Raw genomic sequence first — 27,341 nt, 5'->3', positions numbered from 1 at the left:
AAGGTATGATATATTTACTTACAATTTGTCATTCAATTTTAAAGGTGTCCTTTTGTCACACAACATTCCTATATAGCCCATAATTTCATCATATGCCTTAATAAATCTGTAACATTCTCAACAATATTAATGTTACTCAATAAGATATAACCCAAATATTTAAAATTATCATTTTATGAAAATCTGTCATCAACAATACAATTACTACATCATCAATACTATTCTCAACATCATAATTCGTCCAAAGATACTTGGTCTATATACGAAATAAAAGTAATCTTTTAGTTTTTAATGTTACACGTTATTGTTCTAATTTTATATTAACATCTCTTCTCCACTTAGCTACTAATATAATATCATCAATTAAAAGCATACAACATGAAATCATATGTTGAATGTTATGAATTATCATATCTAATTATTTTAACAAAGGACTAAATACTTCTCGTCCTTGATGAACACCTATTTCAATTGTAAGATATTGAGCATCTCTTCACGATGTCCGACACATATATGTCTATAGTTCTGAATACATATTTTGTCTTGGACTAATATACAGTCCTTTAGCTTCTAAACACTTTTAAATAACCTCTTGTGTTATAATTTCGTAAAGATTATAAGATCTATAAACATCGTATGAAGATTCTTATGACGTGTTTAGACATGAAATCAAATTTGTTCGCTAAAGTTTTAGCTACTCTTAACCATACTTTCGATAACTCTTTCCCATGATTCTATTGTATGACTGAATATCATAATATTGTGATACTTGTTACAATTGTGGGTGGCCTTTTTTCTTCTTCTTTTGAGATAAGCACCACAACACCCAAACACATTCATCTGGTGATCTTGGTTATCCTAAGTATCACAGTTAAGAGTTATTTTGACCATTATTCACCCGATCTTGTCAAATAAGTCCATACTCCATTAAAAATCTCATATAGACCTATAGTCTTATATGTTCAATACTACCTTCACATATTCATAGCTAATATCCTAACTTAAACTAAAGTCAGGTTTTAATAAATTGAATGTCCATCTCTCTCGTTGTCGTTGCATTGAACAGCTCATTAAAACATATATCCCACCTTTCTTAATTTGATATTATCATGTAATAATATTAATCATATGATAATACACGATTACTCTCACGTGTTTATATATTGTTGGACTTATATTTTGTCATCTCATATTTCAAAGTTTCGCTAACTCACAAATGCTTTAAAAGAATTACTTTTTGAAGAGTATTGTATCATATTTTGATATAATCACTGTTGGATTTGCTTATAAAAATCAAAAATTAAAACTAATCTATTCATCTACTAATTCATGATTTATTAGAATTTTTTTTGATAAATCAAAATTTGTACAACAAGATCAGAATATAATCATAAATTATCAAATCAAAAGATTTTTAAAAAATAAATCAGATATTAATCAATTTTCTTAATAAATGCGAATTTTAAAACGATATTTCGATATAATAATTTGTTTTTCGGCAAGTGAGTGTGCACGATAAACCGAGACTCAGAAGATCACATCTCCCCTCTCGGCTCTCGCTTTCTTCCCATTACACAAGAGCCCATATATAAAATACACACACAGTTGCATAAAATCACACACACATACAGATCTATAAGATCTAATTCATTCACATTCTAACGAACCTATACACACAGATCTCGCTGTATCTATATCCATGGCTCAGTTCGTGAAGAAAGACGATGATCTCGACGGCGAAGGTACTACACTTTCATCAATTCATACATTTACATCCTTTGTATAGTCACATGTGTTTAATTTGTTAAGATTTGTTGTGTTTTTAGCTCAAATTTGCTATTTGATTGTTAATTTTGTATGATGTTGTGTGTGTGTTTGTGTGTGTAGATCTGAGTTGTTTGGTTTGGTGATTTGGAACAGTTAGTTATGATTGCGTATAGCGGAATCTCGATAATTGACGTTTTCGATGTATATTTTTGTGTTTGTGACCATGTGTTTTGAAGGTCGATAAGATCTCGGTGTTATGTGTGATTGAGACAATGTATGATTGATAGTGTCTCGTTTTTGCGTAACTGAGGGAATGCATTTTTGGTTTGGATAAGTTTATGAATTTGTTTGAATTTATTTTGATTGTAGTTTCTATGGCTCTGATGGTATGGGATCAGCTGTTTGATTTACTGTGATAAGTTGGTGTCTTAGAATTTTATGTAAATGTAGTTTAGTTTAAGTGATGTAAAATTGGTTTACTGGGTGACGATGTTTAGTCACCCGAACTAATGCAACATAATTATGTTAGTGCGTATGTGGTACTACTGATACGAAATTGGTAGTATAATTTAAGAGTCGGGCACATTCAGAACTGTTGGGCAGGCACTGTTTAGGGTTGTTATATCCCTTTGCCACAATTTCTTAGGGATAGAGAACACTATGAGAAATATAACCACTATCAATCGTCGGATCCCTAGGTGATGGCCTGATGGGGTGGCAGGGGGTATCCTAATTGGACTTCCAAAAGCCTGTGATAATGCTCCCAAATTGATTATCTAGGTTTTCTATCAGCCTATTCTGCATCAGTACAGATTTTTCTCTATGAACAGAACTCCAGTGCTCTGTTTCAGAATATGTTAGATCAGCCTTTTCTATCCAAGTTACACAAAATCTGTTTTAAAAATCGAATTGGCATTAGGAGGTGTCCATAGGAATGACCTTATAAAAAGGGAAAAAACAATCTACGTTAATTCTGATATAGTTATATTTGGAAATTAGGAGTTACATCTGACCCAGTGTTCTAGGGGACGAGAATTTAACTCGTCCCTTCATAAAACAGCTATAGTATCCTGTTGTTCCAAAATGAACAAAATATATAATCCTCTTTTGTACATTGCTAACAGTAGGAAGTCCAATGCACTTACATAGATTATAGCTATGAAACAGTTGTGTGCATTTTAGAAGTTAGTTACATTCAGAAAGATAACCCCCAAGGTAAGTTCAATGCTAACACTAATATACCTATAAATGTATCTGTATTTTGATACCAACAAGCGGTTTTTGGTGCTAAAATAGTATCTGTACCACAATGCTGAAAAAAACTACAGCTGTTATTATATTTGGGTAAATGGGTTAAACTTGTTGTTGTTAAGATATACTCGTTTTAAGGGTGGTTCACTAAGACACATTCTGTAAGATACTTAAAGAGACACCCAGAATGATACTTGTCATGCACTGTTGGAGATTGTTGTTTCGTACACCAACTGATCAACCACCGCATTTGGTCTAAAAGCAACCCAGCCCCCTCAACATTGTAGAAGTTTCGTTTGCAGCAAACTACGTGCAGACTGGGCTCAACCCTTACCTGGGATTATCAATATAAATACGCTAGTGGTCCCAAATTTTATCTGAAAATGGGTCTATACATGCTTAGGTGATCTTTGATTGGTAGTGTATCATGAATTATTCTGTTAGAAGTTATATTCTGTATAACTAGTGTACTAATCTTTCCAAATATTCATTAGCAGAGTATTGAATTGAAAACATTGGATTAAATGTCTTCTTTTATGTGTTGTAATACTAATACATAATCTTTTACCTTTCTGTGGTTGGGAAACGCTAGTGTTGTGTTGAATTACCCTAGTATGATGTTCTATATTAAGTTTAGATTTTGATTCCATATATTGTTCTTTCCAATTCTTTTCCTGCATGACAAGTGACAAGTATCATGGACATTACTTTATTTGTGCAAACACTTGAAAGAAATATTGCAAGGGTTGATTATAATTTGAAACTAATTTCTAAGTTCTGTTCAGTCCTTTTTAGTTAGTACGACAAACATATGAAGTGCTGCAGTTACTTGCTTTATGATTTAATATTGCACGTCTGATCTTGATACTGTGCTTTTCAGCAGAGTATTCCCCATTTCTTGGAATCGAGAAGGGAGCAGTTCTTCAAGAAGCCAGAGTTTTTAACGACCCTCAGCTGGATCCCAGAAGATGTTCACAGGTAAATATATATATATTTTCTTCTGTCATATGAGTAGATCCTTGAAGTTTCTTCTCCTGGAATTGACTATATGCTAATATGCTATCAAAACTATATCTGAACTATATTATTTCCAGGTCATCACGAAGCTGCTGTATCTTCTGAATCAGGGGGAGTCATTTACGAAGGTTTGGCTAATTTGCTGCCTAATTTATAGTTAGAAGTGATGACAGAACACCAAAGCATTGTTGATATCTATGCATGAAGAATAAATGACTAGCTTTGTGATTGTTCTTACTAATGGATGAATGTGATCCTTATATCCTGAAAACTAGAAGTTGTATACCACGACCTACTTTTATATCAATTAGGGCATGTTCGAGTTTCTAAATTACTTTATCATTACAATTTATAAGTATAATTCGAAAAGTTGGAACAGAATACATATATAGTAACTTTTGGAAATTTTACTTTGACTCGGCAAGAACTGTTGATACTCTGGTTGCATGTAACTTCTGGTTTTCTTTGTCATTTTCTTAAACAATATAAATGGCAAGTTGTATTTCATTATTGAATAATACCTTGAAAGGGAAAAGTTACATCTACTTCTAAGTCACAAACATAATTGAATAGAAAACATGCGTTTTTTTCTGACTAGCCTTCTTTTTCTGTGTATGTATATGTCTTCTATGGCTTCATGTATTATGGACATTTGTTTTTGACGTTTTCCCTACATGATCTCTAGTTAAATCGTGAATTTTTACGAAAAATTAGGGGAACAGGCAATTGCATTATCATTTTTTAGGGCTACTTGAATTAATTCTTGTAAGATAACTTTGTGTTTTCCTATCTACAAGTATGCTAGCTTAAATTGGAAGCAGGTTTATCAAATTTGTCTTTTGTGTGTCATTGCAAGTCCATGAGATCAATTTTTTAAGCCACATGTTGGTTTTTGGGTTCTTATTGAGAGGTTTTTAACTCGATCTATTTGTTCTCGATATTTAGTTTGAAGCAACAGACGTATTCTTCGCTGTCACAAAACTTTTTCAGTCAAGAGATCTTGGTCTGAGGAGGATGGTTTATCTGATAATTAAAGAGCTCTCTCCATCTTCTGATGAGGTGATGCACATACATATGTGTTTGTGTGTGTATATATATGTGTGCGATATTGTTCATTTGTTCAAAAGTAAATGCTGATGAAATGCTGCCTCTTGTTGTATATTGAAGGTTATCATTGTCACAAGCTCCCTAATGAAGGACATGAATAGCAAGACTGATATGTACCGGGCAAATGCTATCCGTGTTCTTTGCCGTATAGTAGATGGCACACTTCTGACACAAATTGAGAGATACTTGAAGCAAGCTATCGTTGACAAAAACCCTGTAGTTGCAAGTGCAGCCCTTGTTAGTGGAATTCATTTGTTGCAGGTAAAATCAATTCGAGTATGACTCGATCTGAATTGTTCTCTTGGAGTTCTCCACTTATGTTTTGCCATAATTTGTTTGTTAGACAAACCCAGAAATTGTGAAGAGGTGGAGTAACGAAGTACAGGAAGCTGTTCAATCAAGGGCAGCACTTGTACAGTTTCACGCGCTTGCTCTGCTTCATCAGGTGCATATTATGTTGTGGTTTTTACTTTTTAACAGAAAGAAGATTTTAGAAGTTATCTACTGCATTCTCGTTAAATAGTTTCTGTGACAGCTGAATGTCATGCATGAAGGTGTCACTGAATGGTTCTTGTTGGACTAAAAGTGTCACTGTTTTGTTTAATCTTTTTGTGGATGCATATTACAGAGATAAAGGTGTATTATTTCTCTTTTGGTGTGGACAATGTTGTCTCTTTCAAGTCAGCATTGTATAGTATATCGGTCTCTTGTTTGTTTGTAAGATGCAACAGAAATTTTATCGTTTGCACATCTGCAGGTTCGACAAAATGACCGGCTGGCTGTTAGTAAGCTAGTAACAAGCTTGACCAAGGGAACTGTTCGCTCCCCCTTAGCACAATGTTTACTGATTCGCTATACTAGTCAGGTGCTTTTCCAATGATGTTGTCTACCTTGCCAGAATGCTATCTCTTACAATTTCAAGCAGGCATGACATCATAATTTGTGCAGGTTATCAGAGAGTCGGGTATGAACCAAGCTGGAGACAGGCCTTTTTATGACTACCTTGAAAGCTGTCTCCGTCACAAAGCAGAAATGGTTATCTTTGAAGCAGCTAGGGCGATTACTGAGTTGAGTGGTGTGACTAGTCGCGAACTGACTCCTGCAATTACTGTTCTGCAACTCTTCCTAACTTCTTCTAAGCCAGTACTTAGATTTGCTGCTGTTCGTACTTTAAATAAGGTAACTCTTCTAGAATGTAACAACAAAGTTCACTGTACTTCCGTTTATGTAACTGACCTGTTCTAATTGATTAACTATTTAAATTATATTTAGGTGGCTATGACCCATCCATTGGCTGTAACCAATTGCAATATAGATATGGAAAGCTTAATTTCAGACCAGAATAGAAGCATAGCCACCCTTGCCATAACCACACTACTGAAAACAGGCAATGAATCAAGCGTTGATCGTTTGATGAAACAAATAACCAATTTCATGTCCGACATTGCTGATGAGTTCAAAATCGTAGTGGTGGAAGCCATCAGATCATTGTGTTTAAAGTTCCCCCTTAAGTACAAATCTCTGTAAGTCTTTAATTTGTTTTATTTTATTTAAAGAGAATATTAACATGCTTCTTACGTGGGCAACTTTTGGTATTGTTAGTGGTTTATACTGTATCACAATTTTATATTCCAGGATGAATTTCTTAAGCAATATACTAAGGGAGGAAGGTGGTTTTGAGTACAAAAAGGCAATCGTTGATTCAATTGTGATCTTCATAAGAGAGATCCCAGATGCAAAAGAGAGTGGGTTGCTTCATCTATGTGAATTTATCGAGGATTGTGAATTCACTTATCTTTCTACCCAGGTTTGTATTTTCTTCCCATGTCTTTTCCTTCCCATTTTTTCATTACATGATGCTGCAATCTAAATATATACTAGTTGGGTTACTGAAGGTTGTGTTGTTGTCAGATACTACATTTTCTTGGTATTGAAGGACCAAAAACTTCTGACCCTAGCAAATACATAAGGTATATCTATAATAGAGTTATACTTGAGAATGCAACTGTCCGCGCCAGTGCTGTGAGCACATTAGCAAAGTTTGGTGCTATGGTTGATCCATTGAAGGTAAAATTGCACCCTCATACTTGTCTAAAACAAATTTTTCATATATCTCGTACGAGTGTCATTAAGTTAATTTATTCGCCACTTATGTAAAGATGCTTTGTTATACTGTTTTGCAGCCCCGCATATTTATTCTGCTAAGACGTTGTCTCTTTGACAGCGATGATGAGGTCAGTAGCATCATATTTATCTGCTGTGGTTGCTTGTCTATGTTTTGCATGTTCAGAGTATATTGCTTTCTTATACTTGTCAGCTGAGGATCATTGTTTTACCTGCTAAATTGCTTAGAAATATAAAGTTCTGCTACCATGTCATGTGAAAATCATTAGCTCGAGGCTCTGCAGTTTCTGGTCTGTTATTGTTTCCCAATAAATCATGATTCCTACCAACTGATTGACCCCTTAGCTTACCACCGTGGTAATTGTTGTACCTCCTATATTCTTTGGCCTGAATCACCTATAACTAAAACATTCTTTCGAGTGTTGTGGATTCTGCTCTTTCACTAGATGTCAGCTCAATAGTCTTTTGTTGCCTCATGCCTGTGTCCTATAGTAATACATATTAACCATCCGTAGATTCTGGTGAAACTGAATCATGCTAGCATTGAAACCGCACATAAATAATAACATTAACTTCACACTTTGTTTGTACTTTTTAAATCGTTCTTAAAGTGAACATCACACAGTCTTAATAGATTTTTCTTCTTCTTTTCTTTCTAATCTGTGTTACTATTTATTTAATTGTCATGCTTTATAATTTACGCATATCTCTGATATTAAGTGTGGTTTTTCCTGAGAACATAGTATCTGAAAAATATTATTGCTCCTGTTTACAGGTTCGTGACAGGGCTACACTATATTTAAATACACTTGGTGGTGATGGTTCAGTTGTTGAAACTGATAAAGATGTGAAGGAATTTCTCTTTGGGTCACTTGATGTCCCACTGGTTAACCTGGAGACAAGTTTAAAGAACTATGTGAGTGTACTGATAACTCTTTGTTACTGCATTGTGCATTGATAAACCAACTAACTTGGTCTATGGCATTACAGGAGCCCTCTGAGGAACCTTTTGATATTTATTCTGTGCCCAAGGAAGTCAAATCTCAGCAACATGTAGAGAAGAAATCACAGACTAAAAAGCCTTCAGGTTTAGGTGCTCCGCTACCTGCTCCTACATCTACCACGGACGCCTATGAAAAACTCTTATCATCTATCCCAGAATTTTCCAATTTTGGGAAGCTTTTCAAGGTTAGTGTAAGGCTGTGATTTGGTTGTATAGTTGTTTTTATTCTTTAAATTTTTTTAATATGATTTACATCACATTTTAATGGCCAGTCCTCGACGCCAGTGGAGCTCACAGAGGCTGAAACAGAGTATGCAGTCAATGCCGTCAAACACATTTTTGATGGGCATGTGGTGTTTCAATATAACTGCACCAATACAATTCCTGAACAACTGTTAGAAAACGTATGTCTTGTATACTACGTATCAAAATCAGTGCGTCGCTAGTATATTTGTTTAATATCTTGATTTGCGTGTTGCTAGGTTTCTGTTATTGTGGATGCTTCTGAAGCTGAGGAATTTTCAGAAGTAGCAATCAAGCCTATACGTTCTCTTCCATATGATTCACCTGGACAGACATTTGTGGCTTTTGAGAAGCCAGTAGGCGTCACTTCATTTGGAAGATTCTCAAATACTCTGAAATTTATTGTTAAAGAGGTACTATTCTTATATTAATATTTTAGCATCTTATACTTGGCTATATTCATTGTGGATTGATGATGTATATCATTTTCAGGTTGATACTTCTTCTGGCGAGGCTGAGGATGATGGGGTGGAAGACGAATACCAGTTGGAGGATCTTGAGGTAGTTGCAGCTGATTACATTTTGAAGGTGGGGGTCTCCAATTTTAAGAATGCCTGGGAAAGTTTGGACCCAGATTGTGAGCGTGTAGATGAGTATGGGCTTGGACCAAGGGAAACCTTGGCGGAAGCCATCACTGTTGTGACCAACCTTCTTGGCATGCAGCCTTGCGAGGTATGAATTTTTTAATGAGTTTGTTTTTATTCTGAGCAATCATTTTCCACTGCATTTGTTTTTCCTCTTACCATCTGCCCAATCACTACCCACTAGTCATAGTAATAACTGATGGCTGTGGGAGTATTATTTATTTAATATATGAAAAACAAATAAAGTGGGGCTCTTGCCCAATATTAAAGGGACCAGGGAGTACTTTGTAAAACATCCTCAAACATATGATCTAATTGTGTTGATTTTCCCAGCACAACGTATCAAAATTGGAATCATGAGATTTCAAGTAGCTTAATTGTAATTTTATGCCCCTAGATTGTCACGCCCTTTGTCTTCTGAAAAGTAATGTGTAAACTTAGACGCTTTTTTATGTTTCACAGGGAACAGAGGTTGTCCCCAAAAATGCTAGATCACACACATGTTTGTTGTCTGGTATATACATTGGCAACTTCAAGGTGCTTGTCAGGGTATCATTTGGTTTCGATGGACCAAAGGAGGTGGCAATGAAGCTTGCCGTCAGATCTGATGATATATCTGTCAGTGAAGCTATTCATGAAATTGTGGCAAGTGGCTAGCTGGTTTATGGTTGATTTTTTTTTTCTTAAGTAAATGAGATCTAAAATTTAAGGCTCTCGAACATACCTTTATTATGTGCGATAGCAGTCAATTTTTTGATTGAAGATTGTACTTGCCAAAATGTCATAGGTTTTGTTTTTGTATGTAGATTATAAAGAAAGAATTAGCTTTTTATATGTCAAGTTCTGTGAATTACTTTCAACAAGTTTTGTGAATTGATTTCAAAATTTTGATCATGTAAGTTGAATTTGTATTCGTATTCGGTATAGCTTTTCCCGTGAAGCCTTGTGATCCTTTAAGAGATGCAGTTTGGTAGGATTTGGAGTAATATGAAATTATGAATGGAGACTTGGTTATACCTTTGGTTTTCAGATCCGAAAAGAAACAAAAATCGGTACCTTCATATTCTATATTTCGAAACTAAGATACTTTAACGTATAACTGATATATTCAACTCGAAGCTTATTTTTTGACAACTCTATTATTGAAAGGTAGATTATTAACTACAACCAAGCTATACAATCTTGGATCGTTCCATCAGTTTCCACCTGGATAGATGCAACCATTGTAGCCTACATACAAGATAAAAATTTATCAGCCCAAAATATGCATACTTCTGCTCAATTGCAGTGCTTCAAGAATATCATTTTCAGTTCGGTGAAAAAAGAAAATGCAAGAAAAGTTACTTGGGTTAGTGGAAGAGAGAGTTGCAGTTCGAGCAAAATCACAATTCCATGGATTTTTCCCAGAACTTTGATAGTATAGATTCATTGCGTATGCTGCATGAGCTAGTATGGTAGCTGGTTCATAACAGGCACCACCTGGTTGAATAGGGCTACAATCAAGACCATGGCCGCAGACGTAGTCGAGATTTGATTGTAACTGAGCATCAGAAACGCCAGGCTTCGGAACACACCAGGCTGCAGCCTTTGGTGCTGGAGTGGCTGGAGAAGGAGTCGTAGGAGTGGTCGGAGTCTAGGAAAAATAATAACCACCATAAAGGAAAGAGATTTAAGGCCGTTTAATAACACATACAACAAAAGAAACGTAATGCAGCAAAAAAGAGGAAATTATGTATGAGTTTTCAGATACCGTAATAGAAAAATGTCTCCCCTTATTTATAAGAATAAATAAAGATTGAATGCTGACTCACCTGGCTAGTCTTCAAGAGACCAACATCATAAATCATGGAAAGATCCTGCTTAAAAAGCCCAAACGCGCGCTCTGAGCCGGGACCAGGCTTCAAATTCTCATCATAGAGTGCAAAGATGTAGGTGTCAACTGACTTCCCGGGCATCTGTGGAGTTCCTACTTTTGACCTAAGATGGCTGATCAAATTTCCATTATAAGCCTTTGCATTGTCCACACTAGGGCCGACCTCATTGGGATCCCCCTTGTAAGGCCACCCTGTCTCTGCAACCACAATCTCTATCTCTTTGAATCCCATCGAATTTAAGGCCGATTTTACAGCATCAACCTGCAGAAGAAGAGAAACCATTTAAGAAAATTATCCACTTCTATTTTATACAATGACTTCAATGCCTATATCAAATGAGAAAACCTTGTACTCCTCATATAGCACAAATAGGTATTGCAGATGGTACGGTAAGCAAGAGAGGACATACGATAGATACTGATAACAAATACCATTGTTCCAATGTCTCAGTATGTTATTAAAATGTTCCCTGCGTCACTAATGGACTTGCCAAAAGTTATGAGCAGAGACTAATCATATCCATGCGCAAAGGTTGACATATTAAACGGAAATTAACAGTCCAGACTCCAGGGTATACAATGCTGCAGGTTTAGGGATCGCCTAAAACTTTTCATATTATTAAACAAACTGAATATTTCACAACAATGATATATTCACCACTACTATGGATTCAGATGTCACAAAACACAAAAACTCTTCTATGATCCTAAAATCATATTATAATTGTACTAAAATGAAATATGGTAATTAGCAAAAAAAATGAAATATGGTGAATGGAAGATGCTACAGACAAATGCTATCCTTCCGATACATTTACCTTAAACACGCAGACATCTACGTGCAAGTTAGATATCCCTTTAAAAAAAATTTGTTAGTAGAGTGAGTAAGTTGGCTGTACAGACTTGTATGAGCTGTGACTGGACAAGAGAAACAAAGACACTCAACAAAACACTTTATATTGCCTAAGATCTTTCCAGCCATGATATTAAAACGCCAACCAAGGTCTCGTAACAAACTGGAAGTGTCGTGATCAATCAAATGTAATATTGGATTAGGCTTTGTCATAATCTTTGCATGTTTCCCAAATTATGGTGAAGTAGGTAGTGTACGACGGTGATATGTGCTGACAACTTTTTCTTATACCTAATTTCTTTTGTGCAATCCATCTCGAACAAACCCTATTATTTTATATTCAGTGAATAACCTTGAAAACAGTGGTTATGTGTCATAATCCAACAGAGACTATCTGTACAAATAAAATCACCCTATTTACAGAGAGCCTGTTTCTAAGACTTCCAGCCCATAATAAGACAGTTACGAATTGAACAGCACTACCATTATTCTAATACAGAGACAAGTTTACCTTTTTCAATTTTAATCTGGAATATCAGACACGTTTCCAGTTAGTTTAACCATGAAGTAGAATAAAGTTCCTAATATGCTGATACTTCTTCCAGGCAGATAGACTATCAGAACAACCTTAATGCATCTTGGCCACAACTTTAGTAAGTGTTTAATATGTGAAAACCAAAACTGAAAACATCAGTTCACACACGCACATCTAATTTTGCAAAAGAGAAGCTCACTGCTCATATATAATGTAATCAAGTTGGTTTCACTGACCCTAGCTATTCTTAGCATGATATGGGAATTACCTGAGCATCAAACATGTTCATGTACTTGATACCACTTGCAGAGTCCACTCGCCCTGCATTGGGTTGAAATAAACAAAATGCAAGTGTTTCTGGCCTCGGATCACTTTGGTATGCGAAGAAGGGGTACGGATTTATCATAAAAGGAGAACCAGTGGTTCTTTGAAACTGCAACAATGCTCTCATTGTGTCACTAAAACCAGAATTAAAACTTCCTGATGATGGCGGATCAGAATTAGCCAACACTGACATAGAATGCACAGTAGAGACCTTAACTTTCCCACCCAAAGAAGCTGCACAGAATTGCCATGTTAAATTTAGACACCAAATGTTAACCAAAGCAAAAAAAAAAAAAAGAAGAAGATAAATTGCGGATTTCATTCATAACTATCTATTAGAAAATCAAACCAGACAAGTTTCATTTTCAATATTACTATATAAAAAGTTAAAGAACTTTGGTAAATCTCCATTGTAACTTTTCAATTTACGAATATACACTAATGCGGGTACTTTAAACAGAAGTATGTAACTACGCCGTACACATTCTTTCATATACAACACCAAGACAAACTATTTATCCTGTTTGTAAAGCATGTGACCTCAGAATTCAGTTTCAGGCTGTTCTTTAAGAACCTTATAATTGAGTCTCAGGCTATTCTGCTTGTATATTCGGGTTTTGATGTGCGCAAACCACATAACCTATCTCCACGCCTAAGAATTAAACCGACACATGGAAACAGAGAACATGCAGTATAGCATATAAGAATCACAAACACCTGGGATACATTTTGTCCGAAGAGAATAAAATGTACGCAAATCTTACTTCCGACGCACAAAAACACACAGACATCAATAATCAGAGAACATAAACATCTGACCAACACAAAAATACACATCCATGAATGCAGAACAAGTAAATAAATTGCATCTAACCTGCATTAAGGGCATTTTGGACATTTTGCATGGCAGGCAAGAGCTGTGCCATAAGACCCTGATCACCAGAAGTCATCACTTCATTTCCAACAGTTATGACCTCAATCTTACTTCCCGGGTAAAATGGCAACACATTTGACCCGACCCATTGACCCGCCACATTCGGGTCGGATGCAAGACCCGGAATCTCCCCATTTGCCACTCCGATCACTATCCCTATCCCAGTATTAGCCAGTGACTTGATAATTGCCACGTCAGCATTGTAAAGCCTCACTTTTCCAATCGCCGTTGACTGAAGTAGCTTCGCTGTCACCGCCGGCGCCGGTAAGTTATCGGAAAGTTGACCATAATTCACCCCGATAAAAGATTGTGACCCTGCAAAATATTTAAACTTGAAATTTAAAGTTCAATTCTTTTTTTACTTGGGTTTCAAAAAGATTTGATCTTTAAAACACTTGAAGCTTTTTCTTGAAAAAAGATTCAATCTTTGATGTGGGGTTATAATTTTCTTCACAAATTATCAATCAAAATCTTCATTGTTTTGGAAAAAAATCAAAGTTGCCAGGTCGAATATTTGAATATTTGACAATAAAGGCTTATTAACTTTATACTGTAAAATTTGAATATTATAAATTTTGCATTACAAAATTTACAGAATTGTTGTACAGAAACAATTGCAGAATCTAACAATACAAAAAAAATAAAAAGTTGGTTGCTTACTAGCAAAGTAAGGAGACTGCAGCACAAGTATAAAGAGCATGTAAGAAAGCATAGTGATGGCCATGATTGAGCAACTTTGAGGTTTGAGTACAAGTATATATATAGATCATATGAAAATTGTAACTTGTTTTTATAGAGATGAGGATGGTGAAAGTGTAGGAGGATGTGGAAAATAATGTAAAAGGTGGTGAATAGAGTTTTGAAATATAGGGCCAATCATGGTGCTTTCCCATTGCTTTGTATCTTTCTAGTTTTTTCTTTTGTATCGTTAGCATTATATTGTCATGATGGGAAGGGTCTAGAATTTAATCTTTCTGTAGATATTAAATAAAATATTTGAAATATATTTTTATATTTTTAGATGTAATCAATATGTTTTCATATGTTTTGAACTTCTTCTAAAATTAAAAAATAGTTATTTCTTTTTTTAAAACAGGATCTCTTTTAAAATAGCATGTAATCGAGTGTTTTGATTTTTGGAATAAAATATTATATTGTATTGTGTTTATTTTCATCCCTTGCCATGTGGGCTACAATCTTCTTGTTTTGTTGCTAAAGTTCTTATACTTTTCTTTGCAAGTCAAATTATAAAACACAGTTAAGCTAAAGGACCTGGTAGTTTCCTCTCCATGTCTAATATTGGGTTGTTTGGTAAGGAGAAATTCATGTGCAGTTGTGTAAAATATAATTTGTTTGTCCAGAAATTTCTTTTTCGGTGGCACCTAAATGCCATGTATATCCATATTTGATCTTTTGAAAGACCAAAATTGGTGTGAGGAGGATAAGTTTATAAAAATCAAACGCAAATAAAGATGTTCCAGATGCACACGTAAAGCTAGTGACGCCAAGACAAGAAACTATGGTTATCTCTTTTTCGTTAAAAAGACTTCTGATCTTTTGAAAGTTAAGGTCAATGTTATAATATACCGGTACTAGTGTACTACGACTAGAGAGTAGAAAATTCCAAAACCCACGATCGAATACGTACCAAACCTAACAATCCATTTCCAAAAATATTAACAAATTATTATATATTAGTTATGTGCTTGTGTTTATAAAGTCCATCATCCATACGTTCTTTTAATACGTGTGATGTTACATAGAGAGTGGGGAGAAAGGACACTATATCTCTTATTAATCCCATAATCAAGCGTTTTGATTTTCGAAAGAAAACGCTATATTATATTGTGTTTATGTCTTAAACATAAAACGCGACACGATTTCAGTATTTTGAATTATAAACTGCTATTTGATGTCATTTTCTCTGATTGTAATATTTAAAATCTTATTCAAAAAAAATGAAAGATCGGTTGAATACCATCTTTCATCCCTTGCCATATTCGACTTGTAACTTTTAAAGAAAAAACTGATTATTTTAGTATCTTTATAAATTAATAGACTACGAGTCCATGGAGTAAACGTGATTACATGATTAAACTAACCAAATCAAATCAGGGACAATGCACGTCAATTATCATAATACGATTTTCCTAATCGATGTTTAATTCACTTTAAACAAGCGACTAAATGATTTTTCCCAACAATTATCATCATCTCTTGCCTGGTTGTGGTATTTTTTTTGCCATTTCTATGTCTGATCAATTACATGGTTGAGAATTGAGATATAACTACATAAAGTTAAGTATGAAATCTGTACAAAACATGGTCGAGCATTATTTAGTAGCTCATTTATGTTTTCAGTAGGTTAAAAGATTTGATGATTACTTCTGTTTTGCTAACTTAAAATCTCGCTTATTGGTCGATAAGGCAAGAACAAATTATTTCAAAATCATTAAAATTATAATCATATAATCTCATGCATGACTTTATGGAACTAAAAATACTACATTACATCATAAGACCATTCTACGGCTAGTCCTTCTGGATATGATCTACGGCAGAGTTGCACCTAGCACTCCTGGTGGCGGAGTTCCTGGACTAGTCTCTGGATTGGGTCCAGATGGAACGAGTCTCTTCACTTCACCAGCACCTACAACATCAGGCGGTGTTCCTGGACTCTTTTTCGGATTGGGTCCGGTTGGAACGAGTCTCTTCACTTCACCAGCACCTACAACACCAGGCGGTGTTCCTGGACTCTTTTTCGGATTGGGTCCGGATGGAACGAGTCTCTTCACTTCACCAGCACCTGGCGGCGGTGTTCCTGGACTCTTCTTCGGATTGGGTCCAGTTGGAACGAGTCTTTTCGCTTCACCAGCACCTGGTGGCGGTGTTCCCGGACTAGTCTTTGGATTGGGTCCGGTTGGAATGAGTCTTTTAGACTCACTAGCTCCTGGTGGCGGTGTTCCAGGACTAGTCTCTGGATTGGGTCCGGATGGAACGAGTCTCTTCACTTCACCAGCACCTGGTGGCGGTGTTCCTGGGCTAGTCTCTGGATTGGGTCCAGATGGAACGAGTCTCTTCACTTCACCAGCACCTACGACACCAGGCGGTGTTCCCGGACTCTTTTCCGGATTGGGTCCGGATGGCACAAGTCTCTTTGCTGCTCCAGTATTGTGCACAGGCAACTTAAACCCCAGCTTATGAAAAAGAGCCAGGCTGCTTCTATCATGTATCATAAGGCGTGCTTCTGAATTCGCAGAAAAGGATAAGAAAACAGCTAGGATAATCTGCAGAATGATTATCAAGCGTTTAGCAGCAACTGAATTATTAGGAGCCATCTTTAGAATATTGTAATACAATGCATTGCACTCAAGCATACAAAGGCTATTTATAGCCTACGTGAGGAACGATTATGCAGTGTAGTTAAGGCAGTTGTATAAATCATGGATTCTAATTATACGATTTTTCGTTGAATGAGGGTTAATTGATTTTGTGGAATCAAGGTTATTTTATGGAATTGGTTTTATGGAATTAAGGTTATATTATGGCACCTGATTCGATCACAAACATAGGATTCGGGATCGTCCACTTCTGATATAATATTCACAGCCTAATTTCCTTATTTAGTTTTTTTTAGGTTCAAACATAGAACAGTTTCAAGAGAAGAAATAAGTCTATTAAAGATACGCCACTAATTAATTTGTTGGATGCAATAAATTAGTGTCCCCTAATTAATTGGGGTAATTAAGGATTAGATTGTTCGTATATGATTTGATATTTTTGAATTTGTGTCTTTAGGAGACCCCGAATTGATGCACAAAATAAGTTTCAAATTACAAGATACAGAACCTTTATATTTGGACTTATTCGATAATATAAGAACTTATTTCAAAATGTTTTCATATTTATATAATATTATCTTAGTATATTTAATATTTAATTTAATAAATGCACAACATTTTCTATTTATGGAAATTAGTCATTTATTTTCAAAATATTAATATATGATTTATTTAAAAATAAATAATTTTTATCTGAATTTGTTTAATTTAATAGAATGCATGGTCCATCTCTTTATCAAAGTATACTAACATGTCTCCGTACAGAGAATTATCAAATCAAGTTGTCCATGGTTATCAAACTTTGATCAACAAAGTCGATAAAGGATCGAGCCGAAGCTTGCTACTTAGTTGAGGCACAATGATGTTAAATCTTAAAAATGAGTTTCAAACTATTCCCCCCCTCTCTTTCTCATTTTTTTATATTTTTTTTCAATTATTTACTTGTATTTTAAGATGCATATAAAGTATAGATTCATAAGTAATTAAAATAATTTATCACACTATATTTAATAAAAGTCTTAAAATATGTGCCGAACCACTGTCTTCCAATATAAAACAATTAAACAACCCGGATGGAATATAATATTTAGGAGCATTAAAGTCGCGTTCCCGTCCCCGATGTATACTTCTTAAGAAGAGGCTGTTTGAGTAATTTTGGCTTATTAATGACTTCGACTGACTTCCAATTCACAATGGTGACTGCCTGACTGGCTAAGAGCATGGAGGCGTGTACAAACCAGACATGCTTGATAATTACAACCCGCACATTCGAAGTAAAAATCTCGCTCTGCTGATGCATGAATTATCCCCTCACGCTTCACACTGCAGGACCAATATTTATGAACACGTTCAGAATACCAGTTTTTGTCCACCATCCTTAATGTTAAGGTATGTGAGTGAGGATTATGAGTCGATGGCAAAATTGTTTTGCCAAGCTTTACTTTGTGAGGTTGTCGAATGCATAAAGGATGAAAACTTTGATCACATTCGCGACAATGATACAACCAAGCTTCTTGATTTACTTCCAGCTCGCATAACTCACAGTATCTTAAGCCCTTGTAGTAGATAGGGGGATATATCAAGGAAATGGAATGAGAATCCCATCTGTGAGAGAATTCTTTCGGGAATGACAGAGCGCAATGAGGGTGAATCTGGATGTCACTGCAAGTTTCACATCCATACTCAAATGTTGGATTAGTTTCTGATAAACACGCGTTGCAGTTCTTTGATGTTGAGGGACGCAGAAGCAAGGGGTGCTTATGGTACTCATGTTTGAGTCTGCGAGGCGCCAGACAACAACTGAGATCAATCTGAGTTTGGGGAAAAAATTCTATGCACTTGTACATGAATCCATTGGTTAATGTGGAGCAGGTAGTGCAGAAGGTTATGTCATGACCATTGTTGTTCTGGAGCTTCAGAGTGTGTTGAGGATCGAATACACATTTTCCCGGGGAAGATTGCAGTGGCAAGTGACTGGCACAAGACGTGTGGAGGAAAAAATTGCATCCAATGCAGCCGTAGTAATATTTATATAACTCTGTTGAGATTGGTTCAATGCATCCATCACAAATTAACATCTCATCGATATGATTGTTGATATCACTCTCATCATTATCACTATTATCAGCATTCTTGAGTTCTTCCAAAAGAATCAGGGGATGCTTCCTGTGGCTCCAATGATAAATTACTGCATCATGTGTTTCATTTTCGCCTTCTTCTTTTTGCATAGTGGGATTAGCCGGCTTACCTGACTGGTACTCTGCTATCAAATTCGCTATTAATGGATTTGCGCTGGCCAGTGGAAATTGCATCAGATCAGGATATGTTTGCCCATCATCATCTTCGGTTTTAATCACATTTTTCCCAGACCTGAAACATATTGAACCGTGTAAATGAATCAAAAGGCAATTACTATAAGAGGGTGTTTGGAAACGTGCATTTCATTTCAAATGACAGGATTTGAGTTGTCATTTCAAATTCTCAGGTTTATACTAATATTTGAATGTCCTGGATTTCATTTGATATCCAAATCCATATTCTCAAACAGATTATTTGTTCAAATTCAGAATATCAAATGAAATCCATATCATAAAATGTTTAAAACTAACAACTGTAAAGCTGAACTAAATATTCGACGACTTAGCCAGTCCTTTTAGGCAGACACGACACTTGCCAAAATCTAAATACAAACAAATGCTCAAACTTAATCAGTTACAGCGGAGCAAACTTTTATTGAACACAGATAAAAACTGAGGAGAATGAGGAGCTTACGATAATAATGCAGTAGCACATGTGATGTGAACAAAATATCCAGAGTTTTCGCAAAAATAAGCCCAATTCTCTGTATTAACTCCCAATCTGCAGATAGGGCAGTGGCGGGTGAACCTTCTATATATTTCTGGAATAGAATAGATTAGCTGCAGAGTATCGTCCTCGTGAACTCGGAGTTTGATTGTGTGAGGGGAAACAGCGCAACTGCTGTGGATCCAATAATGACATGTAAGACATGTATACGAAGAAATGTCCCAAGCCTCCGTTCCACAAGCATTACACCAGAAATAAGCTCTTCTGCGCAATAATGTTAAGGGGTGCTGCTGGTGCCCTTCATGACCAAGCACTGGCTCAATCACGGCACATCTCATGCACAAGGCAAATTGATAAGAAGTCAAAGGAGACTTAAAATACGGAATCTTCATCTCAAAATGACAGAATTTACAAGAGTAAACCCACATACTAAGATTGATCTCCCGGGTACAACCTGCACAACAGATGTAAGTCCGAGGCAATAGAAAGCTATTAGAGGGATCAGGATGTACCAGGTGATTGTAGTCCGTGCTGAGGCCGAGCTGGTGTTGCGGGTGCATAGGGTGTTTGATTTGTTTTGGTGATTCTGCACATCTTTTGTGCAGGAAAAATGAACACTGAGAACATGTGTATGCATGACAGACTCCTATGATTGGAATCTCACACACGCCGCAAACAAGTGGTGCTGCAATGCTACTAGCATCAAAATCGTCGATGAGGATCAGTGGATGCTCATGGCTAATATGATCAAGATTTGTTGTTGTTGTCATCGAATTGTTAGCAACTAGATTCTTCTGAGTTTTTCAGATGAGAAACAACAGACATTTATAGTACCAGTGCAATTTCATGTAGTTTCATGTTCACACTTCACATTATAAAACAAACATTTCTTTCCACAGGTTGAGTAATTATTTATGATTTAGCTCTCCACATTACAAGCTCAAATCCCTCCTTTTTTGGTTCTTCAAGTCAAGTATCTAAGTAATCAATCATTAATCAACTTACTTAGCATGAAGCTCGTGGTTCTTTATACTTAACTTGTAACCGGTAAGCAGAATTAACTATAAGTTTTCACCAAAGCAAGGTATAACAAAATATATTAGTTTATTGCACATTTTATGAAGTTAAAAATATTCATCAGCGTTTGAATATCATCATATTTTAATGTATTTTAAATAATCTCAATTGAATTTTATTGAATTCTCAATCATGATTTAGAATCCTGATTAAATACCATCAGATTTTGTAGCATAATTTAAAATTTTAATACTCCAAGATTTTGATACATTTTTTAAAATCCGAGTTAAATATGCCAAGATTTCATAAATGAAAAAAATCCTTTAAAATCTCAATAAATACACCTTCTTAGTTTGTGTTTATAGTTTTGTAGTACATTGATTCTAGTCATGCGTAAAACTGATAAAACAATAAAAATATAAAGAAATTTTTTCAGACAATCATATTCTCGAGCAAGAAAGACTGTGTTTTAATATTATTCTGCATAAATTGAATTGGAATGAGTTCAGAAATGTGAATGGAAGATTTTGTAGAGTGAACTAACTCTGGATCGACAATTATCACAATTATTATTTATTGTGAAGCAATGAGAATGCAAAGTTTGAGAGTTTTATACAAATGAAATAACCGCAACTGCTAAAACTTCGAAAAACACTCTGTTCAAGTGAGACGATAAAAAACACTCTGCTAGTTTTTTCTTCAAATCAACATCTGACTAATTAAAGAATGAGCTACAGAGAATGACAGAGACCAAAAACGAAATGCACAGCACGTTTCGTATCTAAATAATAAAAGAAAAATCAAAACTTTAAGAGTGCGACGAGGTTTATGATGGTGTTGAGAAGATGAAGGTGCATACATTAAGCACCAGAGTGGGATACTGGGCTTGTTACAAACTGGCCATCCTGGAACACATGCATATACTGCTGTGGCAAGGGATGTTCCACCTGTAAAAAGGACAGTACAGTCATTTGGAGATGGAAAACTGGATAGATTCAGCATTCGGAACATGAATCAAAGCACTACAAAAGTCAGTAGCCATGTAGGTTTTAACTGATATTTTTACATGTCAGGATAGGACAAGCACATGAGGTAGAATATTTTTTGCAAGCATAAAGCATGAGCAAATTTTCTGTTTTATCATTGGATATCAGACTAGGGGACTGCACTGCACGGGAAGGTAGAATCTAAGCATTCAAACATAAAAATATCTGACTAATGTCTTGGCAAAAACACGATCCATATTTGTATGAACGCTGAGCAAATTATGATGTAATCAGAAGTAATCTAGTATGAGAAAGTCTGAAGCCTAAAGCAATTTCAAAATAATTTTTTTATGATCTTCAAAGCTCATAACAAGGATAGAACTTTTCCTATGGGCAAGTAAGAAAAAGGATGGACTATAATCTATTATTTCTCATGAAGAGAACCAGCTGTTCTGCTGTTTAGCTTTCAACAGGCATAAAAATATGGCCTATGAGCGACAACCAAACTAATTTGCTCTTTACCTCACTTGATCAAGAATAGTGTGGAGAAAAATAAAATTACAAGGAAGGATCTTATTAGGTGAACAAATTTCATGAGTTATCATGGTTCAGTCCTAATATATTTGCACTGTACCACTCCCCTTCCAACTGGCCTATTATCTAATTGTGCATTATAAGACTCCCTCTCCAAGAATCAGAACTTTGGCCCGTCACTGCCAGGTGCCAGCCAAATATACATGATTGATATGTGCCTAACTTTGAGAAAAGCCCAACTTTGAGGCAAAAATTAACAAAGGCTTCTGGACTGGGTGTGTAATAAGTCTATTTTACCTTGGTTGCAAAACCCTATTTATGAGTGACAACCAAATTTTTTATTATATATTTATTTGCTAATTAGAGTGACAACGAATACCCTAAGGTGTCAAGATATATATACCTAATGCCTATGCAGTGTGTTGTGTTCTTGCACTTATATGTAATAATATTTTAATGGGCGAGTAAGGATTTAAACCCACGACCATCCTTAATCCTTTGTGCCAAGTACTCATTAATTTTAAATATACAAGTTCAGTTCTTATCGTAAAATATTAGATCATTGTATTTGTAAAAAAAGACGAATTCAAATTACAAATACACCAACACTACAAATATATTCAGCGAATTGCTATCTTAAAATTGTTAAGAGGGGAAAAGTTGCACCAGTGATGAATTTTAAGAAACAAACTGGACTTGATAAAACAATCCACGTTTTACTGTTTACAGTGTTTAGTGTCTCTTAACCAAATATTAACATGCCGATCCATTTATTTTAAGTTTAAGAGGTATAGCTATAGCAGCATCAACACAAAATAAAATAGTTGATAAAAGAAAATCGCAGAAAAATACCATATCATCTTCAGGACTAGCACCAGGCACCAACATGTTTACTTCGCTCGACTTGGCTGTTGTTATAGACGACCCCAAGGAATCTTTGCTCAAATAAACTTGGCAACCTGTCGTATTGTCTATTGATATTGTTGGGGCTGTACCCTATATAAACACCATAAACAAAAGGAGTTTTTAGCTAAACCAGTTTAATATATAGCCTTTGCATGCAAAAACTCATCTATAATTAATTAGCAGTTTAGCATATTAAGGCTATTATACCACAGAAAAGTATTTCAGACACATTAACTGTGGTCATGCAATGCACACTTTAACAAATATTATGAGCTTACCTGACATTGCACCTCAAGGCGATTGCAATTCACAATCTCACAAGCAGCCACAACATCCTATTTGGAAATTGGAACATAGTTAAGCCTCACATTTCTGATAGAAACTCATTTAACTTCACTAAATGATATACTGCACTAACCTCAAACACAACCCCCATCTTATTGCATTTATCAATGGTAATGTTGTTCGCTTTTCCTGACAGCAAGCGGTGTGTAAGCTCTTCATTTTGACATAATAAATAACTTAATTAATGAAAGATACAGATTATATGAATAAGATGGCAAAACCTTTGATCTGAAGGACGGAATCTTTGCAATTAAAAATGTATACAGTTTGTTTTGCATCACAGTCGTCAATGGCCAAATCCTTAACTCCAGTCTGATTTTCAACCACCCATCTGCCAAAATGCATAGCACAACATCAACTATTATGTTAAAAGAAAAGTTATAACCAACATTTGACACTCACTTTCGACCCATTTGAAGCTCCAACTTTGGAGGTCCAGTCTTTGCGGAAGAAAATGATTTAGGCCGACTCTCCTTTTCAGTAGTAGTAACAGATCCACCTCTATCAGCACGGTTCTTTGTCTTCATATCATTTGTGACCTTTCTTAACCCTGCATATATTTTATTGTAATCAAACTGAGTAATAACTGTTGAGCAGCAAATGGAAAATAGAATACGCAATTTGACTATAAAAGAAAGGAACGCACCAGCAGTAACATTCCCTGAACTTATATCATTGAAAACAGCAGACATCCCCGCTGAGTTTGATGATGAAGGCTTGGAAGTTCCTGAATTGGCGAGTGAGGCTGATGGAGCAGGTGGAGGAGCAGGAGAACTTTTAGGGGCAGACTGTATAGTCTTCCCTGTAGCACTCCATACAGGTCCAAGAGCATAGTGAGCCTTCACATAATCCCTTAAACCCGGTGTAAAAAGCTCCTTCATAGCTTTTGCCCACTCCACATGATTTGGGTCTTTATTTCTGTACTCGACAAGGACCTTGCACAACAAAATAGTAACTGCAGAAATTACTTTGAACTGTTTGCTGATTGCTATCACTTTGCAGGGTTATATGAATGTTTCAATCATAAATAGTTATTTCAGTTTACAAATTATACTAATTTACATTCTCCAACAGAAGCATGTAGAAAACTAGAAATAGTAAGGATACCAAAAGCATGGGAGTACACAGCTAAAAACAATGGCATAAAAAAGATGAGAGTTCTTCGGTTACTCTTCGAATATGTCTGGAACTTAGTATGGCTATTATTTAACCCCTGAAGTTCACTTATGTATGTGTCGTGAAAAAATATATATTCTGATAATCAAATAGTTAAATTTTGTCATTTTCGTCTGGCGAGTTGGGTATTTTTGTGTGCATTAGAATTTTAAATATACGGCAAGAAGAGATTGAGGATTCCAACTACTGACCTTTGGCCATGAGGGGGAGCAGGAGAAGGGATTGGGGAAGGACGCTTGCCACAAGCCACATAACTACTTTAATTATCTATGCAATATAAAAAACAACTTACTGATAAATTCTCTGCAAAAAAAGTTTGTTAAGATGTGGTTATTCTTTACTCTATTAATCTGACAGAAATATTTGGGATCAGATTTTCCTTTGTAGAATAGTCTGTGCATCATTTTTCTATATGAAGTCGTTCACTAGAGCTAATTAAGTATCAGTCAGAGTCTACACAGAACAATGCCCTCTATTTGGTATGTGGATCTTCAACATATATATACATACCGAAAAGTTGCAGTGCAGTTTAACTAACATGATATAATAATTATTTTTTTTAACTTACAAAGATATTTTGCATATTAAGTTACTAACAGTAGTGCTACTGTACTAATGTAATATCAGTACCTTGTTATTGTAAAACTCTGCTGATTGCCAACTTTCTTCTACGTGCGCAATAGGCATGCTCATGCCTGATAAAGGAAGATGGATAATGAGAAACCAAGAAAGACATACGTATTCATCTGTAACCTTCATAATAATCTTGGCTACTTCTCTCACCGCAGTCTTTTCCCGTATATGCAATCCATGCAAGAGCTGACATACTCTCTGCAACAGTCTTTAAGTGATTAAAGAAATCAGATCGCTTCCCTCCTGTCATCTCGTTTGCTTTTGTGATTACTTGATTTAATGGCCCGAGGAATGCACACAAACCTGCCATATCAGGTTTCTGCACAATCATAACAAAGTCAACTTCACCTAACAAAATTCAAAAATACATGTTATAGCAAAAGCTTCAATTGCAATTAACAACCCTATTCACCTAAAAGTCTCAAATGAAGCTTAATTACATATATGAATGATTATAGAGTGGATATTGGAAGGTGCATTATTACCCTCACCGTTCTACTTATTAATGTACACTACTACAATCGGTAACTGTAAGAAGCCTGAATATTGTAAAACGATTCTCATTCAAGCAAGCAGTCGTTATCTAGCAACTGAACGCATTGCTTTACATGAAAATGCTGTTATTTTTTGGTACCATGTGCACTACCTCGCGGGAAGAAAGAAAATCACAGCATTTTCATTAAGGCGTCACTCACAAGTATATCTTGATTGGCCACTGCTTATTAGGATCGAATATTGTAGATAGTATGACCACATCTAGGTTTCCATTTTTATATTTCGAATAATTATGAAGTATATCAAATTTATTTCATATGGATACATATTATTATTTAATTTGCAAAGCAATGTGCTTAAATAAAAATTTACATTCTATTATAAGCGGTTATAAAACTGTTCTTCATAAAACGTGATCACGAACAAATACAAGTCCGAGTCACCTGAGATTGTTTCATTTGAATAATAAGATCCTTCTGCACCGAGAATCCTTCTTCTAGAACCCTCGTGACATCGAAAACCTCGCCTCCGATCGTCTCCGCAGCTTTCAAAATCCTCCCTACATACTCACTCATCAAATCCTCAAACGCCACCACCGACGGATCCGACGCCGCGTCGCCGCCGGTCGCCGCCGATGCACCTGATCGGAGGCCGTCGGAGAGTGACTCTAGCCTTGTCACGGCGGATTCGAGCCTCTTTATCAACGATTCCTCCATTCCTACAGTCTCTCTCTAGAAATGTAACGAATTTGAGGATATCTGTGAGTCTGTTTGTTTGGGATTATATAGTATCCGGATCTGGGATGTGACACGTGGCGGATTGTTTATGTGTTTGGCACTTTTTGCGTTGAATAAATTAACGTGTTTGTTATCATCCTTTTTCGTTATATCTAAAATTCTTTTTATAATATACTCTATTTATCCTCCTATTTTATATTAGACTTTGTATGTATGGGTCTTAAAACTTTGATCTATAAATTATTTTAACTTCTTTTCTCAACCAAAATTCAAAAATTAAATTTTTATAAAAAAATTTAAAATAAATTATGAAATTATATTTTACTACAATTTTTCAGGTAAGGCCAGCAATTTATCATCTTTGAAGAAAATAATATGAGGCTTTTGGTGTGTATTTGAAAATAATCAATTCGTGCTCAATGGCGGAACCAGGAATAAATCTTAGGGGGCTCAAATTTGAAAGCAAGTGAAATTGTAGAGGACTGATTGAAATTTGAATCTAGAGAGGAGAGCAAGTGAGATTCCAAAATAGTTGAGCTTCTTTCTTTTCAGTGCACATTTATCAACAATTTTCCATTCTTACCCTTTCTTATTTATCATTTCCAATGGACATATGGGACAAATAAAGAAGAGAGGTGCCTTATAAATAAGGTTCGAAGAGGTTGTCGTTATGATATAAGGCATCACTAGG

General features: G+C 35.6%; 5 protein-coding genes across 6 annotated transcripts; 1 reads left to right on the top strand and 4 right to left on the bottom strand.

Annotated features, from left to right (window-relative positions):
• The first annotated feature begins 1,511 nt into the window (after positions 1-1,511).
• LOC108202499 (coatomer subunit gamma-2) lies at positions 1,512-10,096 on the top strand. Of its 2 annotated transcripts, none has more exons than XM_017370920.2 (18): positions 1,512-1,742; positions 3,899-3,996; positions 4,113-4,163; positions 4,981-5,094; positions 5,203-5,403; positions 5,486-5,587; positions 5,900-6,007; positions 6,091-6,321; positions 6,415-6,665; positions 6,778-6,949; positions 7,054-7,209; positions 7,326-7,376; positions 8,042-8,182; positions 8,257-8,454; positions 8,542-8,673; positions 8,752-8,925; positions 9,005-9,244; positions 9,619-10,096. In XM_017370920.2, the coding sequence occupies exons 1-18, from the start codon at positions 1,700-1,702 to the stop codon at positions 9,811-9,813; spliced, it is 2,658 nt and encodes an 885-aa protein (XP_017226409.1). In that variant the 5' UTR covers positions 1,512-1,699; the 3' UTR covers positions 9,814-10,096. The 2 variants fall into 2 exon arrangements, with proteins under 2 accessions (XP_017226409.1, XP_017226410.1); XM_017370921.2 differs by having other exon boundaries at positions 1,513-1,742; positions 3,902-3,996.
• A 99-nt stretch (positions 10,097-10,195) lies between these two features.
• LOC108202500 (glucan endo-1,3-beta-D-glucosidase) lies at positions 10,196-14,569 on the bottom strand. Its single transcript, XM_017370922.2, has 6 exons — positions 14,336-14,569; positions 13,616-13,990; positions 12,686-12,975; positions 10,968-11,291; positions 10,501-10,789; positions 10,196-10,386 (listed from the first exon to the last, which is right to left on the bottom strand). Exons 1-6 carry the CDS (start codon positions 14,397-14,399, stop codon positions 10,352-10,354), a joined length of 1,377 nt encoding a protein of 458 aa, XP_017226411.1. The 5' UTR covers positions 14,400-14,569; the 3' UTR covers positions 10,196-10,351.
• Positions 14,570-16,227: 1,658 nt separating this feature from the next.
• On the bottom strand, positions 16,228-17,013 carry LOC108200990 (uncharacterized). The gene has a single exon (XM_017369277.1). The coding sequence runs from the start codon at positions 17,011-17,013 to the stop codon at positions 16,228-16,230; it is 786 nt and encodes a 261-aa protein (XP_017224766.1).
• Positions 17,014-18,049: 1,036 nt separating this feature from the next.
• LOC108200989 (uncharacterized) lies at positions 18,050-20,649 on the bottom strand. The gene is made up of 2 exons (XM_017369276.2): positions 19,789-20,649; positions 18,050-19,386 (listed from the first exon to the last, which is right to left on the bottom strand). Exons 1-2 carry the CDS (start codon positions 20,589-20,591, stop codon positions 18,180-18,182), a joined length of 2,010 nt encoding a protein of 669 aa, XP_017224765.1. The 5' UTR covers positions 20,592-20,649; the 3' UTR covers positions 18,050-18,179.
• Positions 20,650-21,385: 736 nt separating this feature from the next.
• LOC108201886 (cyclase-associated protein 1) lies at positions 21,386-26,743 on the bottom strand. Its single transcript, XM_017370223.2, has 10 exons — positions 26,357-26,743; positions 25,569-25,737; positions 25,416-25,480; positions 24,256-24,544; positions 24,012-24,159; positions 23,831-23,940; positions 23,683-23,738; positions 23,543-23,599; positions 23,211-23,354; positions 21,386-21,785 (listed from the first exon to the last, which is right to left on the bottom strand). The coding sequence occupies exons 1-10, from the start codon at positions 26,627-26,629 to the stop codon at positions 21,699-21,701; spliced, it is 1,398 nt and encodes a 465-aa protein (XP_017225712.1). The 5' UTR covers positions 26,630-26,743; the 3' UTR covers positions 21,386-21,698.
• Between the last annotated feature and the right edge of the window lie 598 nt (positions 26,744-27,341).

The sequence above is a fragment of the Daucus carota genome, chromosome 9 (assembly GCF_001625215.2).
Source record: "Daucus carota subsp. sativus chromosome 9, DH1 v3.0, whole genome shotgun sequence".
NCBI classification, from domain to species: Eukaryota; Viridiplantae; Streptophyta; class Magnoliopsida; order Apiales; family Apiaceae; genus Daucus; species Daucus carota.
Note: the sequence above shows the minus strand (reverse complement) of the source record. Positions and strands in the feature narration are given on the sequence as shown.

Bases quoted from the DNA above. Each gene is read 5' to 3' on its own strand.
- LOC108201886 (XM_017370223.2), bottom strand. From the start codon at position 26,629: ATGGAGGAATCGTTGATAAAGAGGCTCGAATCCGCCGTGACAAGGCTA. The intron at 24,160-24,255 runs GTGCGTTCCTTT...AAATATATGCAG, and splicing joins TTCAGGGAATGTTACTGCTG to GGTTAAGAAAGGTCACAAAT. The intron at 23,941-24,011 runs GTGAGTGTCAAA...GCATTTTGGCAG, and splicing joins GAGCTTCAAATGGGTCGAAA to ATGGGTGGTTGAAAATCAGA.
- LOC108202500 (XM_017370922.2), bottom strand. From the start codon at position 14,399: ATGGCCATCACTATGCTTTCTTACATGCTCTTTATACTTGTGCTGCAG. The intron at 13,991-14,335 runs GTAAGCAACCAA...AATATTTTGCAG, and splicing joins GCAGTCTCCTTACTTTGCTA to GGTCACAATCTTTTATCGGG. The intron at 12,976-13,615 runs GTTAGATGCAAT...AATTCTGTGCAG, and splicing joins CCAAAATGCCCTTAATGCAG to CTTCTTTGGGTGGGAAAGTT.
- LOC108200989 (XM_017369276.2), bottom strand. From the start codon at position 20,591: ATGACAACAACAACAAATCTTGATCATATTAGCCATGAGCATCCACTG. The intron at 19,387-19,788 runs GTAAGCTCCTCA...AATATGTTTCAG, and splicing joins TGTGCTACTGCATTATTATC to GTCTGGGAAAAATGTGATTA.
- LOC108202499 (XM_017370920.2), top strand. From the start codon at position 1,700: ATGGCTCAGTTCGTGAAGAAAGACGATGATCTCGACGGCGAAG. The intron at 7,210-7,325 runs GTAAAATTGCAC...ACTGTTTTGCAG, and splicing joins CTATGGTTGATCCATTGAAG to CCCCGCATATTTATTCTGCT. The intron at 7,377-8,041 runs GTCAGTAGCATC...TCCTGTTTACAG, and splicing joins TCTTTGACAGCGATGATGAG to GTTCGTGACAGGGCTACACT.
- LOC108200990 (XM_017369277.1), bottom strand. From the start codon at position 17,013: ATGGCTCCTAATAATTCAGTTGCTGCTAAACGCTTGATAATCATTCTG.